This window comes from Saccostrea cucullata, unplaced genomic scaffold, assembly GCF_032062105.1.
Source record: "Saccostrea cucullata isolate Sc308-1 unplaced genomic scaffold, CSIRO_AGI_Scuc_v1 ctg1842, whole genome shotgun sequence".
Classification (NCBI taxonomy): domain Eukaryota; kingdom Metazoa; phylum Mollusca; class Bivalvia; order Ostreida; family Ostreidae; genus Saccostrea; species Saccostrea cuccullata.
The window spans coordinates 24000-47077 of record NW_026938780.1 but is presented as its reverse complement, the minus strand read 5'-3'; the positions used below and the strand labels follow the sequence as shown (position 1 = coordinate 47077).

Genomic DNA, 23078 nt, shown 5'->3' with positions numbered 1-23078 from the left:
TCTTTTCAATCTTCACTGCTGCATGTTACTTGTAAGTGTTATATCGTCCATGAAACCTGTATAAAAAGACCGTCCACAGATACCGGTGTAAAGACGAATAATGACCCCCATCGAATAATGACCGGGGGTCATTTTTCGACAGCGAAAAATGACCCCCGGTCATTATTCGACGTAGAAAAGTGACCCTTTTGCCCGTAGAAAAAGTGTCACCACCCTAAAAATTTGCAGAACCCACGTGAAGAAAAATGACCCCCGTAGAAAAATGACTCCCTGTTGATTAAAGCTGAAATCTTTAGGGGGCAAAAAAAAAAAATAGATAAAGAAGCATATTGGCCAAAATGCTCACCTGAGCTTATTTGGAATAAATTGATGATATGTTGATCTCATAACATACGATTATAGCTATATTTTAAGGTCAATGCGATGATTCAGAGTAAAAATCTATCGAGCCTAAAGGGTTGGGTAAACATTGTTTTTCGATGGTGGGAATCATCGTACTAACAGAAAAAATCAGCAGTAACATATATTTTTTTATCCTCCGCTTGAAAAGCGGGAGGGTATATAGTGATTGGGATGTCTGTCCGTCTGTTACACTTTGAGGTATCCATCTGTTATCCGCAACTCCTTTTATATATAAAAAGATGTATTTGTAAAACAGCTATGCCCCTGTATGGCAACATAACGAAGATTAAACTTATCTTAAAGGCAATTTAAATATAATGGTACCCAAAGTAGGGTCTTCTCACAAGAAATACAATTGCAAAATAGGAAAGCCCTAGCACCACTTGTTCAAAATTAATGGCTAAGGATTAGTGTTTGAAAGGTAGGTAAAACTCAAAGGTCAAAGGGTCAAAGTTGATGGTTTCTTATGAAGGTTTAATGAACAAGGATAACATTTGTGAAGTATGAGAGTACTAGTATCTACAGTTTAAAAGTTATAGCCAAAGTAAATTAATTAAAAATTCGGCATTTTTTTGTAAAATGGGACAAACTCCAAGGTAAAGTCAAAAGGTCAAATTTCATGGTACCCAAAGTAAGGTCTTGTCATAAGGAATGTACACATGTTGAATATGAAAGACATAGCTACAATAAATGTAAAGTTATGGTAAAGGTTAAAGTTTTTACGGAGAAACAGACCGCCAGATAGACAGACAGACATACAGACGGACACGATAAAACTATATACCCCCGAATCTTCGATTACAGGGACATAAAAAGAAATGGTCTTCAATTAACTTTTCATATTATGATACAGTATAAAGAAGACGTTACAAAAATGAAAATGTTTGTTCTGATTTTCATATTAAATTCTCTGAAAAATATACTCAGAACTGGGTTAAATCGTGGAGTAAAACAAAAAAATAAGAAATATAATGAATACTGTGTGCTAAATCAAAAGGTTATGTCTACATGTATAGTTTTTGCATTAGAATGTGTATTTTACACTAGCCCATAGCTTTACAGAGCATATTTTTAGGTGTTATACCCACCCCACCCCCTTACTTATTTAGGAGGAAGTTGATTATCAACAAAACCTACCTTTCAAACAAAGGGGGGGGGGGTTTAAAAATTTCTTCCTCTTTCATTGTCAAATAGGATTTGCCAAACTTATACAAGCTAAAAGTTGAAATGAAGGAAAAAATAATTTTTCTATTAAAGAGTATTCGAACCTGATTGTTTGATTTCTAAAAACAAGTGGGATATCATTCTTAAAGCAAACATTATAAGGAGAAATATTAAAAAGAAATTTTATTTACTTGACAATTAAAGAATCTCTTTTCACTTTAAAGGGGTCAATTTTTTATAGGACTAACATATAAAATAATGACCCCTAGGACACTTTTTCTACAAAAAATGATTTTTTTTCTACGGGTATTGTTCGACGGGGGTCATTATTCGTCTTTACACCGGCTCTATTTACCGTAATTGGAAGGCCACCGATTAAAATCATTTTTGAAGAAATTGGATATCAGAGAAGATACTGTAAACCAACTTTTATTCGCGTGCGAGAAATTTTCGCGAAGTTTGCGAGAGCCTCGTCATCGCGAATATTTCTCGCCGCGAACCGGCTCTTAAAGTCTATTTGTCTATTAAAAAGAAACCTAAATAGGCTTTATCGCGAAAATTTATCGTCGCGAACTGGTTCTCTCAAGGTAAATCGCGAAATAAAGTCGTCGCGATTAAAAGTTGGTTTACAGTATTCATCACTAATCAATTTTATTTTGTACAATGGCTACAATCTGCACGATGTTGTACAGAAATTTATATCAGAATTAATACTCGAATTTCCTCTAGTGTCTGTCTATATTCGTAATGAAAAGGTGAAGATAATTAATAGTGATCGATTATGAAAAGAATTCTTTTGAACAATAAAATTTTGTTAACACACGAACAATCGAAAATATTGAATATTTTTGACAATATTGTGGTGGAATTAGCATACCTTGTCGACTGGTAACGTCTGTCGTTTTCTCCCTGATATGATCGGTTAAATGGTAAAAAAAAGTCGAAAATGTCAGAAAGCATTCGATTTCACGGATTGTATCAACTTGTTTGTCAATAACTTGTCTCGTTTTTTTTAATTTTCTTTAGAGTATAATTTTGCAACTAGCTGACTCTAAAGAAACATTATAATTGCCCATCGATAAAAGATTTTCCTTTACCTTAATTTGTTGAACATTGACACATGTTAAGGTATAGTTTCGTTTCAAAATCATAAAACAGTAACACATTATATACGAGTATACTTATATTGTGTAGGGTAAATTCTATGTAACCTATGAAACCGGTCCTTCTGATGAGACCGAATAAACCCAGGACCCTTGTCGCAGTAGATGCGGCACGATATAGATCCATTGCCCAATGACCCGGAGTGCCGAGTAAAATTTGAAGCTCTTAACCAGCAAGTGATGGCTCTGAATATGAGAGAAACAAATCTCAAAAGGGACGTCAAACACTAAAAAACTTTTACCCATTTGTTTTTCTTATTTATATTTTGTTATCTTTATTTTGAGTCGAAGAAATAAAAATATAATTATATTGAATCTTGAATCTCACATTGCGATTTTTGTAAAAAAAAAAAAAAATCACGACTCTCGAATTTAGAATGGGTAACGGTGTTTTATCTTATCTATGATTTACTGTCATATAAAGTATTGATTATTGGATGTCTTCATAGCTACATTGGTATTTTTTAATACATGTCCCCTAGCTAAGCGTTTCAAGTTAGATACTATTTTCAGACCAAGATTACGAGTATTAATAGTGAACTCTTTTCCTTTGAAGTTCATCTATGGAATGTGAAGTGAAAAATGGTGATTATGAAATATTATTTGGCTCAAATTTCTTTTATATGGAAGCAAAGCAAACACGAACCTCCAAAACCTTCACGAATGGAATCAGGTGTCATGGACGAATGAGCATTCTCTGCCTACCGGTCACACCCGCCGTGTGATCTATGATCGGAAAACAGGAAAATCGTTCATTGTATCAACTTTAATGACTTCAAACAAGCTTGTTTCATCAACTTAATATTTATCAATAATTTTCCTCTCTTAAAAAAATGCGTATAAAATCAGTTGAAAGACATAAAAGAGGGATATGGAGATAACGAACAGTATTCAATCTCAAATTAAAGTCCATATACAATACAAAATAGGAGCAGAGCAAACACGGACCTCCGAAACAACACAGGTGGGATCAGGTGCCATGGAGGAGCGAGCATTCCCTGTCAGCTCCTTGTCATGATCAGAAAATAACGGGAAAATTCGTCGATCGTCAATTCAGTCTATAAATAATGGACTAACAATTAAAATGAAAAACGTCAGTCAGTATTTGACTTAATGATAAATTATATTTGCTGACAAGGTCGTTGTATCGACCATAGAACTTACGAAATGATGACTTTAAACGAGACTGCTGATATTCTAGTTTCATCAACTTGCTTGTCAATAATTTACCTCGTTTTAAAATTTGTTCATTTCGTCATATAGCTTGGTTGTTAGATTACCATTAACGTCTTTTTCAAGTTAAATATCCAAGTATAAAGAAGATGTGTCAGACTCTTTGGTATATTTTATCTCAAGCTCACCAGGATATATCGTATCGACGTAGGAATGGAAATAACCATTGTTAATAGACAATATGTCGTCGATATATCGAAATGTCGAGTTGAAGGCCACAGCAAATGTTTTCTTTTTTTCACGCATAAGATTTTGCACAAATTCTGCTTCATATGAATGTAAAAATAGGTCTGCTAATAATGGAGCGCAATTATTACCCATTGAAATTGCAATAGATTGTTGGAATACCTGCTCTCCAAAGACCACATAGAAATTGTAAATCAGAAACTCACACATCTCTTTGATGTCAACTTCAGATTACTTGTGTGTGCAATCAGAATGTGTTTTATTAAAATAATTTTGCAAATGACCAATGACCATATAAGTTAATTTACGAGTTCCATTTTTATTGAAAAAGCAGCTGTAAATGGTATCAAAAAGCCTGGAGTTTAATGTATCCACATCTGATTCACATATCCAAGTCATATACAAATGAAAATAAACAGTATAATTATTATAAAAACCCTGTTAAAAAATACAAACTAACAATAGAGCAATACTTTGCTCCTTAATTACATACTCAATCCCAATAAACTAAAATAGATTAAATTCTTTTCTAAAATGTCATGTTTATTACAGTTTTAGCAAATATAAAAGGAGACGAGACTTGTTTTACAAGAAAGATGTATAGCTATTGATATATGAAACATATGGAGATAACGAGCAGGATTCAAGATCAAAAGTCCATAAAACAATACAAAGTAGGAGCCGAGCAAAACGGGCCTCCAACATCTTGTCAACTTCAAAGTACTTGTGTGTACAATCAGAATGTCTTCTTTAACAAAATTACTTTGGAAATGACCAATGACGTTCCATTTTATTGAAAAGGTAGCTGCGAATGATATCAAAAAGCCTAAACTTTAAATTATCGCGTGGAGAATGGTTGTGTGTATAGTTGAACGTCATGCGTTTTTAAGCTGTTGATTTTGGTAAAATCTCGTGATTTCAAATTGTCCAGAAGTTACTACAGTACTCTTGGAGTTTCTCCTTCGCTCCTAGAACTGTTATTGTCCCCCACAAAGCCCAGTGCAGAATTTAACCAAACTTCTATCTTATCTAATCATGATTTAGTTTTTTCTGTATAAACAAAATACCAGGTACGAGGAAATTATTTCTGAATATTTATTGCCCTTATTTTATTGCAAATCTGTCATTGTGATAAGCTTTGTGGACATTGTAAAAGGAAATCCCAACTTTTTCTAAACATAGATCTGATTAAGGTATGTACGAAGGTTGTCCCAGAAAAAAAAGCGAGCATTTTCAATATCTCTTGTTTAACTAAGACTTTAAATTTTACAATTGGCACCCATCATTATCAATATTTTGTTTGAATAATACTTAAAACTCGTAATGAAATATTTAAATGAATAAGATTTTCCCCTCATGTAAACGAATATATATGACAAATCATCTGTCGGCACATCACTGTCGGCATCAAAACGTAGCTCGTAGTGTTTGTGAATTCGTTCTGTAAACTGTGGTTCTAGCAAATTTTAAGCATGAATTCGGCATTGTATTTAATTTTCTTTTCGTAACCGAGTTACACATCTCAACTACTAGTGTTACCCACTAGGGTAAAGTAAACAGACAGCTAATTCATCTGCAAATTATGCTGTCGTCAGGTGATCTAGTTGCCTCCACCTGTTAAAGCAAGTGTTATTTTGTTATTTTGTAAAAGTGACATTTGTTTAAATGTTACTTTGACTACCGAATATTTTTCTACCTGAATAGTACTCAAGGCGGTTGACTGATCGATAAGGATGCTTTAGAATTTTACCTCCCCCCACCCTAGAATTTACAAGATCCGTATTCTAAATTACAAGAATTTACATATATATTTTGTGATATCTTGGGCGTTCAAATCCTATCGGGGCTTGCATGGAGTTCAGTCCATGCTGAGGCTGTAATCTAACCGATGTACCGTTTTGCGTCAGGTGATGGTACAAAAAGATCCTACACTATGTAAAGGATGTAAGCACAGGTTTAAAGTTGATTTGCAGGGTCCACTAATGAGCCGTAAATTCTTAAAGTTCTGTACCACATGAGGATATCACCCCAAATATATTTATAAGGATATCACCCCAATATATTTATAAGGGTATCACCCCAAATATATTTATAAGGATATCACCCCAAATATCTTTATGAGGATATCACCCCAAATATCTTTATGAGGATTTCACCCGAAATATCTTTATAAGGATATCACCCCAAATATCTTAATGGGGATATCACCCCAAATATCTTTATGAGGATATCACCCCAAATATCTTTATGAGGATATCACCCCAAATATCTTTATAAGGATATCACCCCATATATCTTTATAAGGATATCACCCCAAATATCTTTATGAGGATATCACCCCAAATATCTTTATAAGGATATCACCCCAAATATCTTTATGAGGATATCACCCCAAATATCTTTATAAGGATATCACCCCAAATATCTTTATGAGGATATCACCCCAAATATCTTTATGAGGATATCACCCCAAATATCTTTATGAGGATATCACCCCAAATATCTTTAAAAACTCTTTTCAAGTGTATTGTTCTCAAGTCTTACTAATCTTCGAAAAAAAAACTTAAAACTCGAATATTTCTGCATCTTAAGGTAGGATTCTTCTCATATTTCTAATATCTAAAAATTAATGAAATTTTCACAGAATCAAGAAGACAATATCAGTAAGTGATAGTATCAGTTAAATTAAATTTGACCGTTTTATATTAGAGGCAAGGTCAGGTCAAAGTCATTATCTTTTTCTTTGACATTCGGAATAAAAAAATACTGTTGCCAATCATGTGATACCTACTTCTATTTCAAAAATTTAAAGATTGTTCTTTTTGCATAACAACATATTACTATACCAGGTCTATGGCATGATATTACCAAATTTACATAAATAATTTAACTTAACTGGATATTGGCTAATCCAAATTTTCTCTGTTTTTCTTAATTTTTTAGGATATATTAGTTATTTTCATATGCTTCCTATATTTAACTTTTTCTTATTTTCACATATAATAAAGTGGCCTTATAAATGTACAAAATGATACAAAAACAAAAAGTTTTGATCGTTTACTAAGAGAGAAAAAATACTTTTTATGGATTTTTGGCTCAAATCTGTACTTTGATAGGAAGCGTTTAAAAGTTAACATAGTTCTAGTTTGTTTGAAAAATCATATTTTTTTTATATAATTTGAAAGTTTATTCCTTTATTATTAATTTAACTTACATTTGAAAATTTCCCCAAGTCTTCGATTGTGTAAAAATTATAACTAAATTCATTGTTCTATTATAATTTTGAGAGGCAGAAAAGAAGATATTTTCATACGCCACCATTCCGCCAAAAATATAGTCCCTGCTAGTTTTCAAACGCAGTTTATCATTTCTATTTAAAGTTGTACAATTGTGACGAGGAAAGAAAAATATGGTCTATTAAATTCCTTACACCTCAATATATAAGACATATAAGCAAATATAATTTGAATGTTACATCTAGTCAGAAACCAGAGAAGAATCCTACCTTAAGTCAAAATAGGCAACTATAAAGGATTTAAAATAAAGAAGTATGAGAAATAAAATGCTCATTGTTGTATGTAATTGTTTTGTTTGCAAAACTGTTCCTGATATATTTTATACTTTAATTTCAATTTCAGAGATGTATACCCGGTTTACTGTACTTATAGTGAACATACAAAGTAAGTATTTTTGAATGATTTATTTTGGATTATTTAAAATTTTTAATATTTTGTTTACACAAAAAATTAAATACACATTTTTTGAAAGTATTTTATTGAAATTACATGAAGGCATATATTCCATTATACTTCGTCCGTATCCTGTTGCACCTGTACGGTATGGAAGACAACTGCATCTTGAATGTGAAACCAACAACGACTGGATATCTTTGTCTTGGCGAAAAAATGTCCAAACCTATGAATTCGTCTTCAATCAAAACAACTGCAACACGATAACAAATGGGGATTTTCTGAAAGCCACATGTGAAAAACGGGAGAATATCACCTTTTCATCTTTAATTGATGTTAATCCTAAAAGGAATGATACATGGGAATGTCTGGCTGTGTTTTCTGGGAATGAGATTCGACAAAATCGTACCAAAGTCGATATTATTGGTATTATTAGTCATTATGCATTTCATATAATTATTTTGAATGAAGCTGAATTTGGCTTCTAGAAGCTGTATATATGTGCATGTAATTTTAAATCAACAACACAGAAAAAATTTATTAGATTCAAGATATTTTCACCACTTAAATAAATGTACCTAAAGCAATATCCCCAACACCACTAGAAGCACATACTGTATATAGATCCAAAAAGGTATTTTTTAATAATCTCTCTCTCTCTCTCTCTCTGAATGTATGATTAAAATTGATGTTTCAGAGATTTTTATAAAAAAATCTTTAAGGTCCATACGTAGAGTTGTCTAATCAGACAGATGTGCTGTACGGAGACCCTGCTGAACTTAACTGTACAATGGACCCCAAATGGAGCAGATGTACATGGAAAAAGTCAGATAATGACCAAGAAATACTTTCAGTCACATCATGTACAAATAAAACTACTTCGAATTATTATCTTTTATGCACAGGCAATAATATTATTTTGCACGTTAAATTCCCAGTCCATCTTTCCTCTTATGAGTGTATAGGATTTTACTATACCGACAATGGTTTGATTTCACCGAAAGAAGAGACTACAGTTGTCATATATGCAGGTACATGTATGGTTTTTACGTACATTTCAATAAAGTTTTATCAATTTAATTTCAAAGTTTAGAGATATTATTTTAATTGTTCATAACATGCAATTTTCAGAGCCCCCTTCTCTTCAAATATCATCTAAACCATTGAACCCAATAGAACATTATGATTTTGAGCTTCAGTGTATCGCAACAGGCCGACCAATGCCGACTACTTCTTGGATCATAACTTCAGACTCAGAAATAGAACAAGGTTCAGGGAAAAGTAAAATTCAGTTTCATAACTTGAAAAGAACGGACAGTATAGAGATAACATGTAGAGCAACATCTTCTTACTTGAACAAGACAATGAAAGCAGAGATCAAATACAACATGACAGTGTTGTGTAAGTTCCTTAAAATTGCTATTCTTATGAAGGTAATGATTTTTAGGTTTAATGCTATTATAGAGTTTTTAGTTATATGATAAAGTATCCATCTTATGAATGTGTCTTTGTGTTTTGTTCTAAAATATCCATTCTTTGATGAAAGAATCATCTGAAAAACTCAATGGACACGCATTATAGTTTATAATTGTTCAAAGAGAATAAAAGTGACTCAAGTAAAAATTACAATTAAAATGAATAATTTATCTGAATTGATAATAAATATCATTTTATCCATAATATCCCCAAAGGCATTTTCACGAGCACTTGTCGGTATGTGAGTATATACTGAACCCAATGGGCCTAGCTGGTAATATATTAATCCTGGTATTTTACAAAAGTTATTCCTTCAGTACATGAGCAAAATTTTGAACCCATAATTCGAAAACTAAATGCTTTCTGCCCTGCAAGTGGCAAAAACTTTGCATTTTTTTTTAATTCAGTTGTATTGTTTGGTCGAAAACATTTTCTTTTCGTCGTATATTTTTTTTATGACTTTCTTTTTTCACATTTGTAGACCCACCAGAAGCAAGAATCATAGGAAAGATGGTTAATCAAAGTGACAATATTCAATTAAAATGCCTTGTAGAGATTGGGCAACCTGCAAAGTATAACGTGACAGGATGGGAACACCGAGTAGAAGGAATATTAATTAGAACAATAAACATTACTGATAATCATTTGAATTTCACTAAAGTAAGTAATAATATTTGAATGCATATTTATCTATCGTTTTAATGAAATGTTCATTTAATGGCTCCTTAAAAAAATACGAGGATAACTTGTTTGGATGAAATGAAAACAATTTTGCTTTGCAGATTTCAATATTTGATACGGGACAGTATTCTTGTTTTGTGTCAAATGGCATAACGGATGGAGACGGTGACATTCTAATTAAAGGAACTGGAAATCTGTCTGTGCATGGTAAATTAGAATTATTAGCTCACTTGAGCTGAAGGTCAAATGATCTTTTCTGATCACCCAATGTCCATCGTCCGTCCGTCCGTCTGTCATTTTGTACACTTTTGACATTTTCAAGTTCTCAAGAATCACTGGGTCAATTTTAACCATACTTTGTACAAAACATCCTTGGGTAAAGAGTTTAAATTGTTAAAATGAAGGGCCTTTCCCCTTAAAAGGCGAGATAATCAAGAAAAGACAAAAATAGGTTGGGTTCATTAAAAAACTTCTTCTCAAGAACCACTTGGCCAAAAAAGCGAAAACTTATGTGGAAGCATCCTAGGGTAATGTCAATTTTCAATTGTTAAAATAATGACCCCAGGGGTAGGGCGGGGTCAGAATAGAGAATCCAAGTTTTACAAAGAAATATATGGGGAAAAACGTCGAAAATATTTTTCTCAAGAACTACTTGGCCAGGAAAGCTAAAACTTATGTGGGAGCATCTTTGGATATTGTCAATTTTCAATTGTTAAAATAATGACCCCGGGGGTAGGGCGGGGCTACAATAAGGAATCTAAGTTTTACATTGAAATATATAGGGAGTCTTTAAAAGATAATTCTTCTTCTCAAGAACCACCGGGCCAGTGGAGCTGAAATTTATGTGGAAGTATTCTGGGGTAATATAAATTCTGATTTTTTCAAAAAACATGACTCCAGGGGTAGGGCGGGTCACAATAGGGGATCCAAGTTTTACATAGTAATATATAGAAAAATCTTTTTAAAAATCTCCTACTCAAAAACCACTGGGCTAGGAAAGCCGAAACTTATGTGGAAGCATCCTGGGGCAGTCTAAATTCTAGAGTATAAAAATCATGACAGTGGAGGGGGTAGAGGCCACAATAGGTATAACAAGATGGGAAATCTGGTAAAGAACTCCAACATTCAAGTTACTCAAGTGAGCTATGTGGCCTATGGGCTTTTTGTATTTTCGGTAGTGTTTAGATCTTTCAATGATTAATCAGTCTGATGATCTTACTGGATAATAATGTTCAAAATCTTAAGTTTTATCGGAAATTGTACTAGCAATTTTTTTTAAATTTATAAATATTCATATTTAAACAGGTTCACCGTACATCGTAGCAGGATTGAAATTATATGAATTAAGAATTAGTGAGGATGTAAAAATAGAAGTAACAGTCCTCAGCTTTCCGCCGCTGGAACACGCGAGGTTATCCAAAAGGGGATCAACAGCAAGAATTGACATGAATTTACACAGTTATATGTCCTATATCAGCTTCCATGGTGTCGATGTTTCATTACCAGTGCAAAATGCGACTTATTCATTCAGTGTCACGACAGAAAAAATAGGGCAATACACAATAGAACTGGAAAACGGATATTTTACAGAAAACTTCTACTTTGAGATTAAGAGTGATGGTTCAAATTCACCAGGTAAAGTTGAGATTAACGACTCAATTTGCTTATCACTGATTTCTGTATATTTCATACAATTTCTTTTACCTATGATTTGATTGTTTTTGCATCCAATATCTGAGGGTGCCTCACCTTTATTATTTTTTTTTTTACAAATAAAGTTCTGGCGTCCCTTAATTACAATATTTAGAGTTTTGTTGTATCTTTATTAAGAAATAAATATAATGAGTTTTTATTTTCCTTACTTAGTCATAAAATTTTTTTGTACAAATGGCCACTAGAAATTGATTCAATAAGTTATTTCTAAAGATTTTTTTTTAGACTTTTTTAAATCAATGAAGAGATTCAGGTTAAACATTCACACGTGTTAACATCCTCTTGAATACTTTCAAAGATTTGAACATTCGACATGCATATCTTTTATGAATAAAAAAGAATGATTTATTTTTTTAAGTGAACTATAAGGAGAATAAAACTGACACGACAGTCACGACAGTTGTTTCTTCGGCGATAGGTATTGTTGTTTTTCTCTCTATTATGGTTATGGCGGTTGTCTGTTACCGAAGAAGAAAATATCAATCAAAGGTATTTCATTCATTGTAAACAAATGAGTGTTTCTAATATAACAAATATTTGCAATTATTTCTAAAAAAAAAAACCCCAAAACTTTAAAAAATGTATGTATTTTTTACGAAAAGTCAATCTTTACATGTTTTTACTTTTTCTTTTTTTCAGAAAAATGAAAAAGGTGGGCAATGAATTTATTATTCTTAAAATAATTAAGGAATGAAGCTTATTTCAACTTATGTTATCCGATATAACATAACTTGGGGCAGTTTACGCTTTATAAACCGCGAAGCGGTTTATAAATAAGCGTAAACTGCCCCAAGTTTTGTTATATCGGATAACATAAGTTGAAATAAGCTTCATTTCTTATAATTTAATTTCAATGTAGACAATGAGACAATATTTTCTCTAGAAAAAGGCTTCAAAGTGAGCATTATTTTAAAAGTAACGTCAAGCGGAGTGATACGTTTTTGACGTAACTCATTGTGACGTAGGCAAGTTATGTTATACAAAATGGATAAAACCGTTAAACCAATCAAATGACGCGTTACAACTGAAATTAAATTATTACTAGATATAATCATTCCATCTAATCGATAAATATTTTAGTATTTCAATAATAACTCTATATGCATTTTAGTCGATTAACATTGACCAGAAGATGTGAATACTGATATTTTTATGGCAAATGTCAAATCATATTCACTATTGAAAAGTACAGCATTATTTTATCGCATTGTTCGAATTACTGTTATTAAAGTCCATCGATACTCTGATATGAGAGATAATTCTTAACAACATGAATATCTATTATTCCTTAAGTTTATAGATTTGTCAAGTTGAACTGTCTGTTCTGTCTAATTTTGCCCCGCAAGCTATGTTATAGTTGTTTGTTTGTATTTTACTTATAAAATGCATTTTTTTTGGAAAATCAATAAGGTTCAAGCAACATTTTATATGAGTGAGCAAAGGGTTAATGAACCTTAAAATAAGATTTTCGTTGAAGCACTTCTTCTGCAGAAAGTTAAGGAATTACTATATAAAACTTTAATTTCCCTGTTTTCCTTTCGTTTTTATATGACAATTGTCGGTCGAATTACTACGATATATGCTGGTATCTTCGATCGCTGAAACAAATCGAACAATGTTACATGTATTAGAAGTGTTGTTTGTGGTGTCAGTATCGTTTTTGCACGCATGATCATTTTCTTGGTGAAAACGGCTTTAATTCATATGAATATGTAGTTTCATGAACTTTGTGGATTTGAGAAGATTATCTAGACACTTTAAAAGAATTAATTAATAAGAACAAGGATGAACCATTAATGCACACACAAACACACCCATCCAACAACCCACCCACACACATACAGTGTACACATTCTCCCCACACCCACACTCAATCACCCAAAATTCCGTTTTCCACATTTTAAAAAAATCACTAGTTACACGAATGTCACGAGTGTAAGTAGTGACTTTTTAAAATGTAGTGAATTGCTGGAGTGTTATCTAGTGCGTGTAGTGAGTTTTTGCGGTCTTACAAACACTCCCTCACAAACCTATCATACACTCACCCACCTTTACACCCACACAATGACATTGATATATGAAGATATCTATTATTTAATTGAATAATACTTTTAGGTAGCCAATACGAACAACCATTCAAAGAATCGAAAAGGGAAAAGCGATATGTAACGTTAGACAAACAACGTTTGCACGATGACGGAAGATACCTCACTCCAGTGAAGACAGGTGAGGAAGAAGATATCAGATGTTAATTAAGTATCTTAAGCTCAAGATCTAGCAAATGTTTTTGTCTTTTCGGTGCTAGATCAATTATGACGTTATAATTGATTAAAGCTTAATTTTACACATACTTTACAGTTGTGGTGAACGTATGTAGAAAATGAAGCCTTTTCATTGTACTCAATTTTAAATCACGTCGAAAGTACCAGTGATATCTATGCTCTATTTAATAACCATTGTGAAGTAGAGGTTTAGAAAAGACGAAAAACCTGTTTTCTGAAAGACTGTAGACAATATTGCTACATTTCTTTTAACTAAGATGAAAAAAAATCTTAAATTCATACATGACTTTCTTTGTTTTTCAATAAAAATTACTATTTAAAATGTGTTTTAATCTAGTTTATCAAAAAATTATGTCCAGAAACACCTTATTTCACCAAGATATATTTGTAAAGTTTCGTTTCTCAATTTGAAAAAAAATCTGTAGGCACCTTTCATTTGCTAAATCTTGACCTTAAGTTAGGAATCATTTTTAATTATCTTTATATTATGTTTAAAAAATTATTTTTCTTATTGTTTATTATTAAACAACTTTGTTTCGGCAGATATTGAAAGAAGTAACACAGACTCAAGGTACACTTTTTAAACATAAACAATTATTTGATTGCTCTTAATAAAAATTATCATCTTGATGCAGAGTTATTAGCTTTACACTTTAACAAATTAAGACCTTGCAAAGATTTGGTCAGGTCGAGGTATCTCATGGTGATTTCTTTTAACCTCTTTCTAGCTAATTTTTGATGTGAGAGTGTTCCAAAAAAAAAACTTGTGAATTTTTTAAACATCATAAGATTGTTAAATTAGGAAAGAGAAGATATGCATATTTTTTTTACAGAATTTGTATTTTACCCTATCAAATAATTTGACAAAACTTTCTGGAGTCAAAGGGGTCTTTGTAGTGGACGCTTTTGGATATGATAAGAAATGTAAAAACAATATAGATAGGGGAACGACTTATTTCGATAGAAAAAATCTGCGGTGAGACAAAAATGTTATAGACGTTTATATTTACTTTAAAGGAAAAAATAGAACCATGTAAGTGCATTCTACTCCTATACAGCAATGCAACGAATACCCAGATGAAAATCAGTTATTTTTTAAATTTTCTAAAACAAAAGTAGTTTAATATACAATACTGCAATTTATAGAAAGAATAAGAACACTGGTCAAAGTAGTTGTACCAAAAAGAGTGAACAGCAGACGGAAGCAAGCAGCGGTTATGTAGAATTGACTCATCACTATGAGGAAATTGGAACGGAAAATACTGAGAATGGCAATCGTTATGAAACAATAAAAGGTAGAAATTGTGTGTAAGGGGTGCTGTGTGTGTTTGATGGCATGTATATGTATTTTTGTTACATTACAAATTTAAATCCAAAGTTTAATCTTATCTATAACTATCAAGTTATAGATAAGTTTAAACTTTAGATTTGAATTTTTAATATAACATATTTGTCCCATCTATATCCAGTTTAATATAACATATTTGTCCCATCTATATCCAGTAATTTTATTCTAAACACCTTTAAGTCACCTGTTGAATAGAAATACTTGCATATTCAGAGTACTGCGTTGTCGGTTTTCCGCGGTACCAGACTTGTCTTGGGGTTCTTCATCTTGCCAAACCTGAACTTACAATGTTTCTTTCCTGTATACCGATTTTTCAGGTTGAATGTTTTTATCACAAAATCAGTCTTCTCCTTCGACCCCAAAATCAGACTCGTGTGAATTTTCTTTTACCCTTAAACACGAGAATTTACCCCACGGAAACTACTCAGTATTTCTTTCTGATCGTTGAAAGATCAGTATCTACCACTTTAAGGTTTCCAATGTTTTACAAATTTTAACCATATTTGTCGGTTACATATATCTGTGACTCCGTCACCTCCATTATACCATTGAATGTCATTTATTCTTTTATACACGGTGGACAGCTTGAATTTAAAGATTGAATTACATGCATACAGTCTATACTCTGAAACATGTCGAAGTGCAATGATTTTACATTTAAAGATATTGTTCTATTTTTAGATCCATCAAATAAAATACAGAGAAAACAGACAGATTTAGTGTAAAAAATTATTTATCTTTTTATTTTTATATAAAGTCACATTACCTTTACAAACCTAAAAACAAAAGGATTAAAATTGTGAATACATGTTACATGTCACCGACTTCCCATTGAAAGATTGAAGGTAAGAAATTAACAATTATATTCAATTTTAGAGAAAGCAATGATGGAAATGCTGATCTTAAAACCAAAGAAAATATTTCAAGAAAACCTGACCTGCCACCAAGAGGCGACAAAAATAAGGTCTCGGAAGAAGAAACATTTTCCAATACTGACTCGAACGTACCTAATATCTCATCAGATGCTGACCATGACAGAAAAGGTCAGATTACCTGTTGAAATTATTAATTGATTGAATGCTGTGTAACGTCCCCATCGAGAATTTCTCACTTATATCGAGACGCCATAACTTTCCGGTGAAGAGATGCAAATTTTGTCCTATGCTCAACACTCACTGCCATTTAGCAGGGAGGTATATTTTCGTGCCAGCACCTACTGAGACACGGGACCTCGGTTTATACGGTCTCGTCAGAAAGACCTGTCTCCACGTCCCACAGTGGGAGCTGTAGAAATGAAAATGAGAATACAACGAAACGTCTCAAAATCGAAGTAAAAATAAAACCATTATAAACTTGCCTCAGAAAGATTAAATGAAGGAATGACTTGAACTCTGTTAAGAAACTGGCCTGCATTGACGCCCTTTTTTGAGATTACAAAAGTCATAACTCGTACATTGAAAAAGTACCTGTTGTCTGCATGTCTTTCTGATTGACTGTATTAAAAATCAAGCTGTCAATCCTTCCACAGGTTGGTCACAGTAGATACCAAAATATCCAAATCTGAAACATGTTCTTTTTTCTTTTATTTTGGACTCATTGGATAATGTTTAATTACGAGTTTTCCCTGTCAACGACTTTTTGGGACAACCCTCATATTTCTTTTGATTGGATGTGTTTATTCTTAAAACGTAGACATCATATCTGCATGTAATTTAAGATTAATACAAAAGACTTTTTTCACGTTACTTATCTACGTCAAATTCTCTAATTGCAGAAAATCCAGATAATAAAAACTCATCAGATTTTAATGCTACGAGGTATTGTATAATTATCATTTCTTTGAAAAATACATGATTAAGGTCTTGCAGCTTGTAGATGATTTAACACGTTTAATTAACCGAATATCGTAATTTATTTTGTAATATCAGCGACATAATGCTTATTCTTCTTTTTATTTTCAAGTCTAGATAATCAAAAGGAGAGGACAAAAAGACCAGAACATGAAGTTTCTACTGCTTTAGGTACTATCATCTAATTGAAAAGTGGAAACAGGTTTTTGATTTGGTATATCTACATAAATCATACCATGACCATTGTATTGGTAATTCATAATTCCTATTTTTGTATGAAATTTCAAGAGCTCGACTAAGACCAAGACTAACCAATGTTATGTAGTAGCCATTGCTAGATACTTTGTATCGGTGAATATTATTATATTTAATCCAAAATAGAAAAGAAAAACAAAATACGTCACGGAAAACATCAGCAATAATAACCCCTCTCGTAGGAGAGATGTATAATTCCTAAGCAATGGTATTGTAAACGCTTCGCCTTACAAAACTATATGTGCTTGTGAGATAGTTTCTCTGTAAGGCAGCTTATGGTGAAAATTTAAGTTTCTTAAATGCCAGTTAAACTTCAAGGTCAAAATTGTTGTTATCGTAGAAAAATCTGTTCACAAAGAAACACTCTTGTAAAATATGAAAGCTATTAACACATTCAGTCCAAAATATGGTAAAGGTTAAAGAAAAGACGGATAGAACAAAAATATACAACTGAATCTTTGAATACGGAGTCAAAAATAATGGTCAACGTTAATGTATTTGCGGACAAAACAAAAAAAAAGGCAGCTTATGTGACAAAAAATATATATTCCTATGTTTACATTGCAAATGTCTTTGTTCGAGATAAAATAACAAATAGTTAATGTACTTTATTTCTCCATCAATGTACTGGTTCATCGATAGGCGCGGCTAAAAAATTCATGTGCTAGGCTGGACAAATAAGGACAAGAAGCACGGCTTGTAGCACGTGGATTAGCGGAATCAATTCCATGTCAATAAAAGGAATATCTGTCTTATTTTTCAATTTCATGATGATTATCAATCAATTGGCTTGCTTGATAATTTTTATGCATAAACGCCGAAAATCACGCAAGCGCAACGCACGCAATTGATTGATCACATCATGAATTCGAAAAATAAGACAGTTATTTCTTAACGATTACGGGGTCTCATTTTATGTCTTATTTCGGTTTCAGATTGAAATAAATTTATGTTTAAAAAGTTGACAACATATCTGCCTGAATTAAAGTTTAAAACAATAGACGTTTTACGTTCATATGAGCTATTAAAATTAACTTTTCTTATTGCAGAAAATCCAGATAATGAAAAATCGTCAGATTTTTATACTTCAAGGTATTGTAGATCATTTATATAAAATTTACATGATTAAGGTCTGCACAGATTTAAGATAATAAAGCACGTTTAACCAAATATCTGCTTTTATTTTGTGATACATGTATCAGTTACCTAATGTTTATTTATCTTTTTCAAGTTTAGATACAAGTAATTCAAAAGAGAAGACAAAAGGAGCAAAACATGAACTTTCAACTGTTTTAGGTACTATAATCACAATTCATTGTAAACTCCATAATGCCTTTTTATACGAATTTGAAAACAATGAATTTGCAGCTGTTTTGCGTTGTATAAAGCTTCAAATGGTATATATTTATCACAGGTTAAAAATGTACCAAAAATACTCAAGGACAGATGTTACAAATAAACTTTTGTCAGAAATCTTGTAAATACCAAATTAATTCATCACAGGACTAAAATAAATAACTTTAACAGTTTAGATTTTTATTTTTCATGCAAAGTGTCACAATACTTAGACTTTAAGTGACAAAATTTTGTTAAATGAATAATAAGGATGTTTGCATAAAGGCAAACTTATAAACAACCGAGAAAGTTTACATTTTTTAACAATTAATAAGTTTAATATTCACATCTTTGCACATCATTAGGTTCAAATATCTATACCAATCCCGGCATCTATGTTTTTTTTGTTTGTAACATCTCTCCTTAAGAAAGTTTTTTTTTAACTTTTCTATTTAAATCTTTTTTCACAATCAACAAATATTTTGATGAAATCAAAAATGAAAAGAAAGTTTATAAATTGGTATAAAGTACAGACGTTACGCGCGGTGTAGGTGCCATTTTACAATTTTAGAATATGACCTATTAAACTCATCGGTAATTTTTAAAATATACTCGCAATATAGATGATTTTGGTATGTATGGATAGGGTTTAAACAGAACTACTTGATTCTAGTAAGAAAAAAACATTTAGATAGTTTTTATGCAAAAAATAGAATTTTAAAGCGCAAATAAAAGGTATTTTAAGCGTGTAACGCGTTACATTATTTAGCAGGGATCATGCATTTTTCGTGTGTAGAGCGTTCAAAAGTGAATCTAGAATTTTCATTTTCCTTTCAAAACTAGTGCAATCCATTTCGTTTGTGGCTGTATTAACGATTTTGCATTAAATATTGGCAAGAAATAGAGAGCGATAGTTTTTACAGATGAAGAATCTGTAACGTTTTTAATTAAAAACGTGCATATCAATTTAAACAATAAATTTACTCATTTACAAGAAACTTTAAATAGAAACAAATTATATCAAAATAATGTGCTTTTCATATAGATTTTAAATATTTCATTGATTTTGCGTAAAATTCGTTTTGCTTCAACGTAATACATGAAAAAGCGTTTAAGAGTGCTTCGAGTAATTATTAAAATTTATCATATATGTATACAAATCCCAGCGCCTTTTATGTTCATAAGTTTAAATATTAGTAGCCTATGACTTTTTAAACTCGTATTTCAAGTACAAAGAGGAAGCGATAGGGTACCAGTCAAGCAAGTAACACTATTAGAAGCATTACGTCAATTTTTCTGTAGCGCTATGAAAGCGTAACGTCAAACGTCACCAACATCGCGCGTAACGTCATATTAATGTTACCATGGCCCCTGTGTTTACAATTCATAGTTGATCAATTTGTATGGAATTTTGGGAATTTTTCAACTTAGCTGGGACTAAAGAATGATATGTAGTAGCAATATCATTTTTTTTATACTATGTATGTATCAGTAAATAAATGACATTGATTTTTTATTTACCCTTCAATATTAATAGCTAAATACATCACGGGACACATTAGCAATAATGTCCCCTCTCTAAGGAAATATACTAGCATTCAAACAATGGTTTTGTAACGAATAGCCTTAAAGATGTGCATGTAAGTTAGCGATGCCTCCGTATGGCAGACTGTAGTGAAATTGAAGTTTCTCAAATACCAGTTATATTCCAAGGTTAAGGTTAATAATGAGAGATGGGACCTTTCATTGAAAAAAAATACACCTGTGAAATATGAAAGCCATGTCCCCATCCAGTCAAAAATAATGGGCAACGTTTAAGTATTTTGGGACAAAACAAAAAAGCAGACAAGTTGGACAAAAAATATATACATGTATCCCTATATCTTCGATTACGGAGTCATTATTTTGTCTTTTAATTCGGGTTCAGATTGAAATAAATTTATTTTAAAACGGTGACAACATATCTGCTTGAATTAAAGTTTAAAACAGTTATCGGAATGAAAATTTGTTATTGCAGAAAATCCAGAAAATGAAAAATCGTCAGATTTTTATTCTTCGAGGTATTGTAGATAATTTCTATAAAATGAACACGATTATAGTTTATGCAGCTTCTTGATGATAAAACACGTTAAACCAAATATCTTCTTTTATTTTGTGATATCAGTGACAAATACTTTTTTCCTCTCAATTTTCAAGTCTAGATAATCGGAAGGAGAAGACAAAAAGACAGAAACATAAAGTTTTTACTATTCCAGGTAGTGTACAATTCATGGGAAACTCCATGATGCCTTCGGCTTTTAAATGAATTTAAAGACAAAGTTGTGGCAGTTTTGCCTATTCTAAATTTTTAAATGGTATATATTAATCACTGCCTTAAAAATGTACAAAAAAATGCTTAATTATTTTTTACTTTTTAGCTCACCTGAGCTGAAAGCTCAAGTGAGCTTTTCTGATCACATTTTGTCCGGCGTCCGTCTGTCTGTCCGTCTGTCTGTCCATCTGTCCGTCTGTCTGTAAACTTTTCACATTTTCGACTTCTCAAGAACCGCTGGGCCAATTTCAACCAAACTTGCCACAAAGTATCCTTGGGTAAAGGGGATTCAGGTTTGTTCAAATGAAGGGCCACGCCCTCATTCAAGGGGAGATGATTGGGAATTAAAGAAAATTTGGTGGCATATTTAAAAAATCTTCTTCTCAAGAACCACTGTGCCAGGAAAGATGAAACTTATGGGGAAACATCCTCAGGTAGTGTAGATTCAAGTTTGTTCAAATAATGACCCCCGGGGGAAGGGCGGGGCCAAAATGGCCGACCAAAGTTTTATATAGAAATATATAGGAAAATTCTTTAAAAATCTTCTTCTGAAGAATGACAAAGCCATAATTCATCATATTTATATGGAAGCATGCTCAGGTAGTATAGATTCAAGTTTGTTCAAATCATGACCCCCGGGGGTAGGGCGGGGCCAAAATGGCCGACCAAGGTTTTACATAGAAATATTTAGGAAAATTCTTTAAAAATCTTCTTCTCAAGAATGACAAAGCCATAATTCATCATATTTATATGGAAGCATGCTCAGGTAGTGTAGATTCAAATTTGTTCAAATCATGACCCCCGGGGGAAGGGCGGGGCCAAAATGGCCGACCAAAGTTTTACATAGAAATATATAGGAAAATTCTTTAAAAATCTTCTTCTGAAGAATGACAAAGCCATAATTCATCATATTTATATGGAAGCATGCTCAGGTAGTATAGATTCAAGTTTGTTCAAATCATGACCCCCGGGGGTAGGGCGGGGCCAAAATGGCCGACCAAGGTTTTACATAGAAATATTTAGGAAAATTCTTTAAAAATCTTCTTCTCAAGAATGACAAAGCCATAATTCATCATATTTATATGGAAGCATGCTCAGGTAGTGTAGATTCAAATTTGTTCAAATCATGACCCCCGGGGGTAGGGCGGGGCCAAAATGGCCGACCAAAGTTTTACATAGAAATATTTTTAAATAGAAATATTTAGGAAAATTCTTTAAAAATCTTCTTCTGAAGAATGACAAAGCCATAATTCATCATATCTATATGGAAGCATGCTCAGGTAGTGTAGATTCAAGTTTGTTCAAATCATGACCCCGGGGTGTAGGGCGGGGCCAAAATGGCCGATCAAAGTTTTATATAGAAATATATAGGTAAATTCTTTAAAAATCTTCTTCTCAAGAATGACAAAGCCATAATTCATCATATTTATATGGAAGCATGTTCAGGTAGTGTAGATTCAAATTTGTTCAAATCATGACCCCCGGGGTTAGGGCGGGGCCAAAATGGCCGACCAAAGTTTTACATAAAAATATATAGGAAAATTCTTTAAAAATCTTTTTCTCAAGAATGACAAAGCCATAATTCATCATATTTATATGGAAGCATGCTCAGGTAGTGTAGATTCAAGTTTGTTCAAATCATGACCCCCGGGGGTAGGGCGGGGCCAAAATGGCCGACCAAAGTTTTACATAAAAATATATAGGAAAATTCTTTAAAAATCTTCTTCTCAAGAATGTTAAAGCCATAATTCATCATATTTATATGGAAGCATGCTCAAGTAGTGTAGATTCAATTTTTTTTCAAATCATGATCCCCAGGGGTAGGGCAGGGCCAAAATGGCCGGACAAAGTTTTTAAAGATATATATAGGAAAATTCTTTAACAATCATTTTCTAAAAAATAGCAAATCCATGATTGGTCATGGGACTACTTTTGGATTTAAACTTTACAATAAAAAGCTATTTTGTACTTTTTCCTACCCTACGTGCTC

The 23078-nt window shown here is 32.3% G+C and overlaps 1 protein-coding gene across 1 annotated transcript; it reads left to right on the top strand.

The window, feature by feature from the left end:
• The first annotated feature begins 7945 nt into the window (after positions 1-7945).
• LOC134251238 (uncharacterized) lies at positions 7946-21082 on the top strand. The gene is made up of 17 exons (XM_062733623.1): positions 7946-8263; positions 8560-8868; positions 8969-9238; positions 9795-9973; positions 10096-10201; positions 11300-11629; positions 13823-13933; positions 14533-14560; positions 15136-15284; positions 16019-16058; positions 16214-16380; positions 17112-17154; positions 17300-17358; positions 18492-18534; positions 18674-18738; positions 20795-20837; positions 20974-21082. Exons 2-17 carry the CDS (start codon positions 8628-8630, stop codon positions 21080-21082), a joined length of 1983 nt encoding a protein of 660 aa, XP_062589607.1. The 5' UTR covers positions 7946-8263; positions 8560-8627.
• Positions 21083-23078: the final 1996 nt, after the last annotated feature.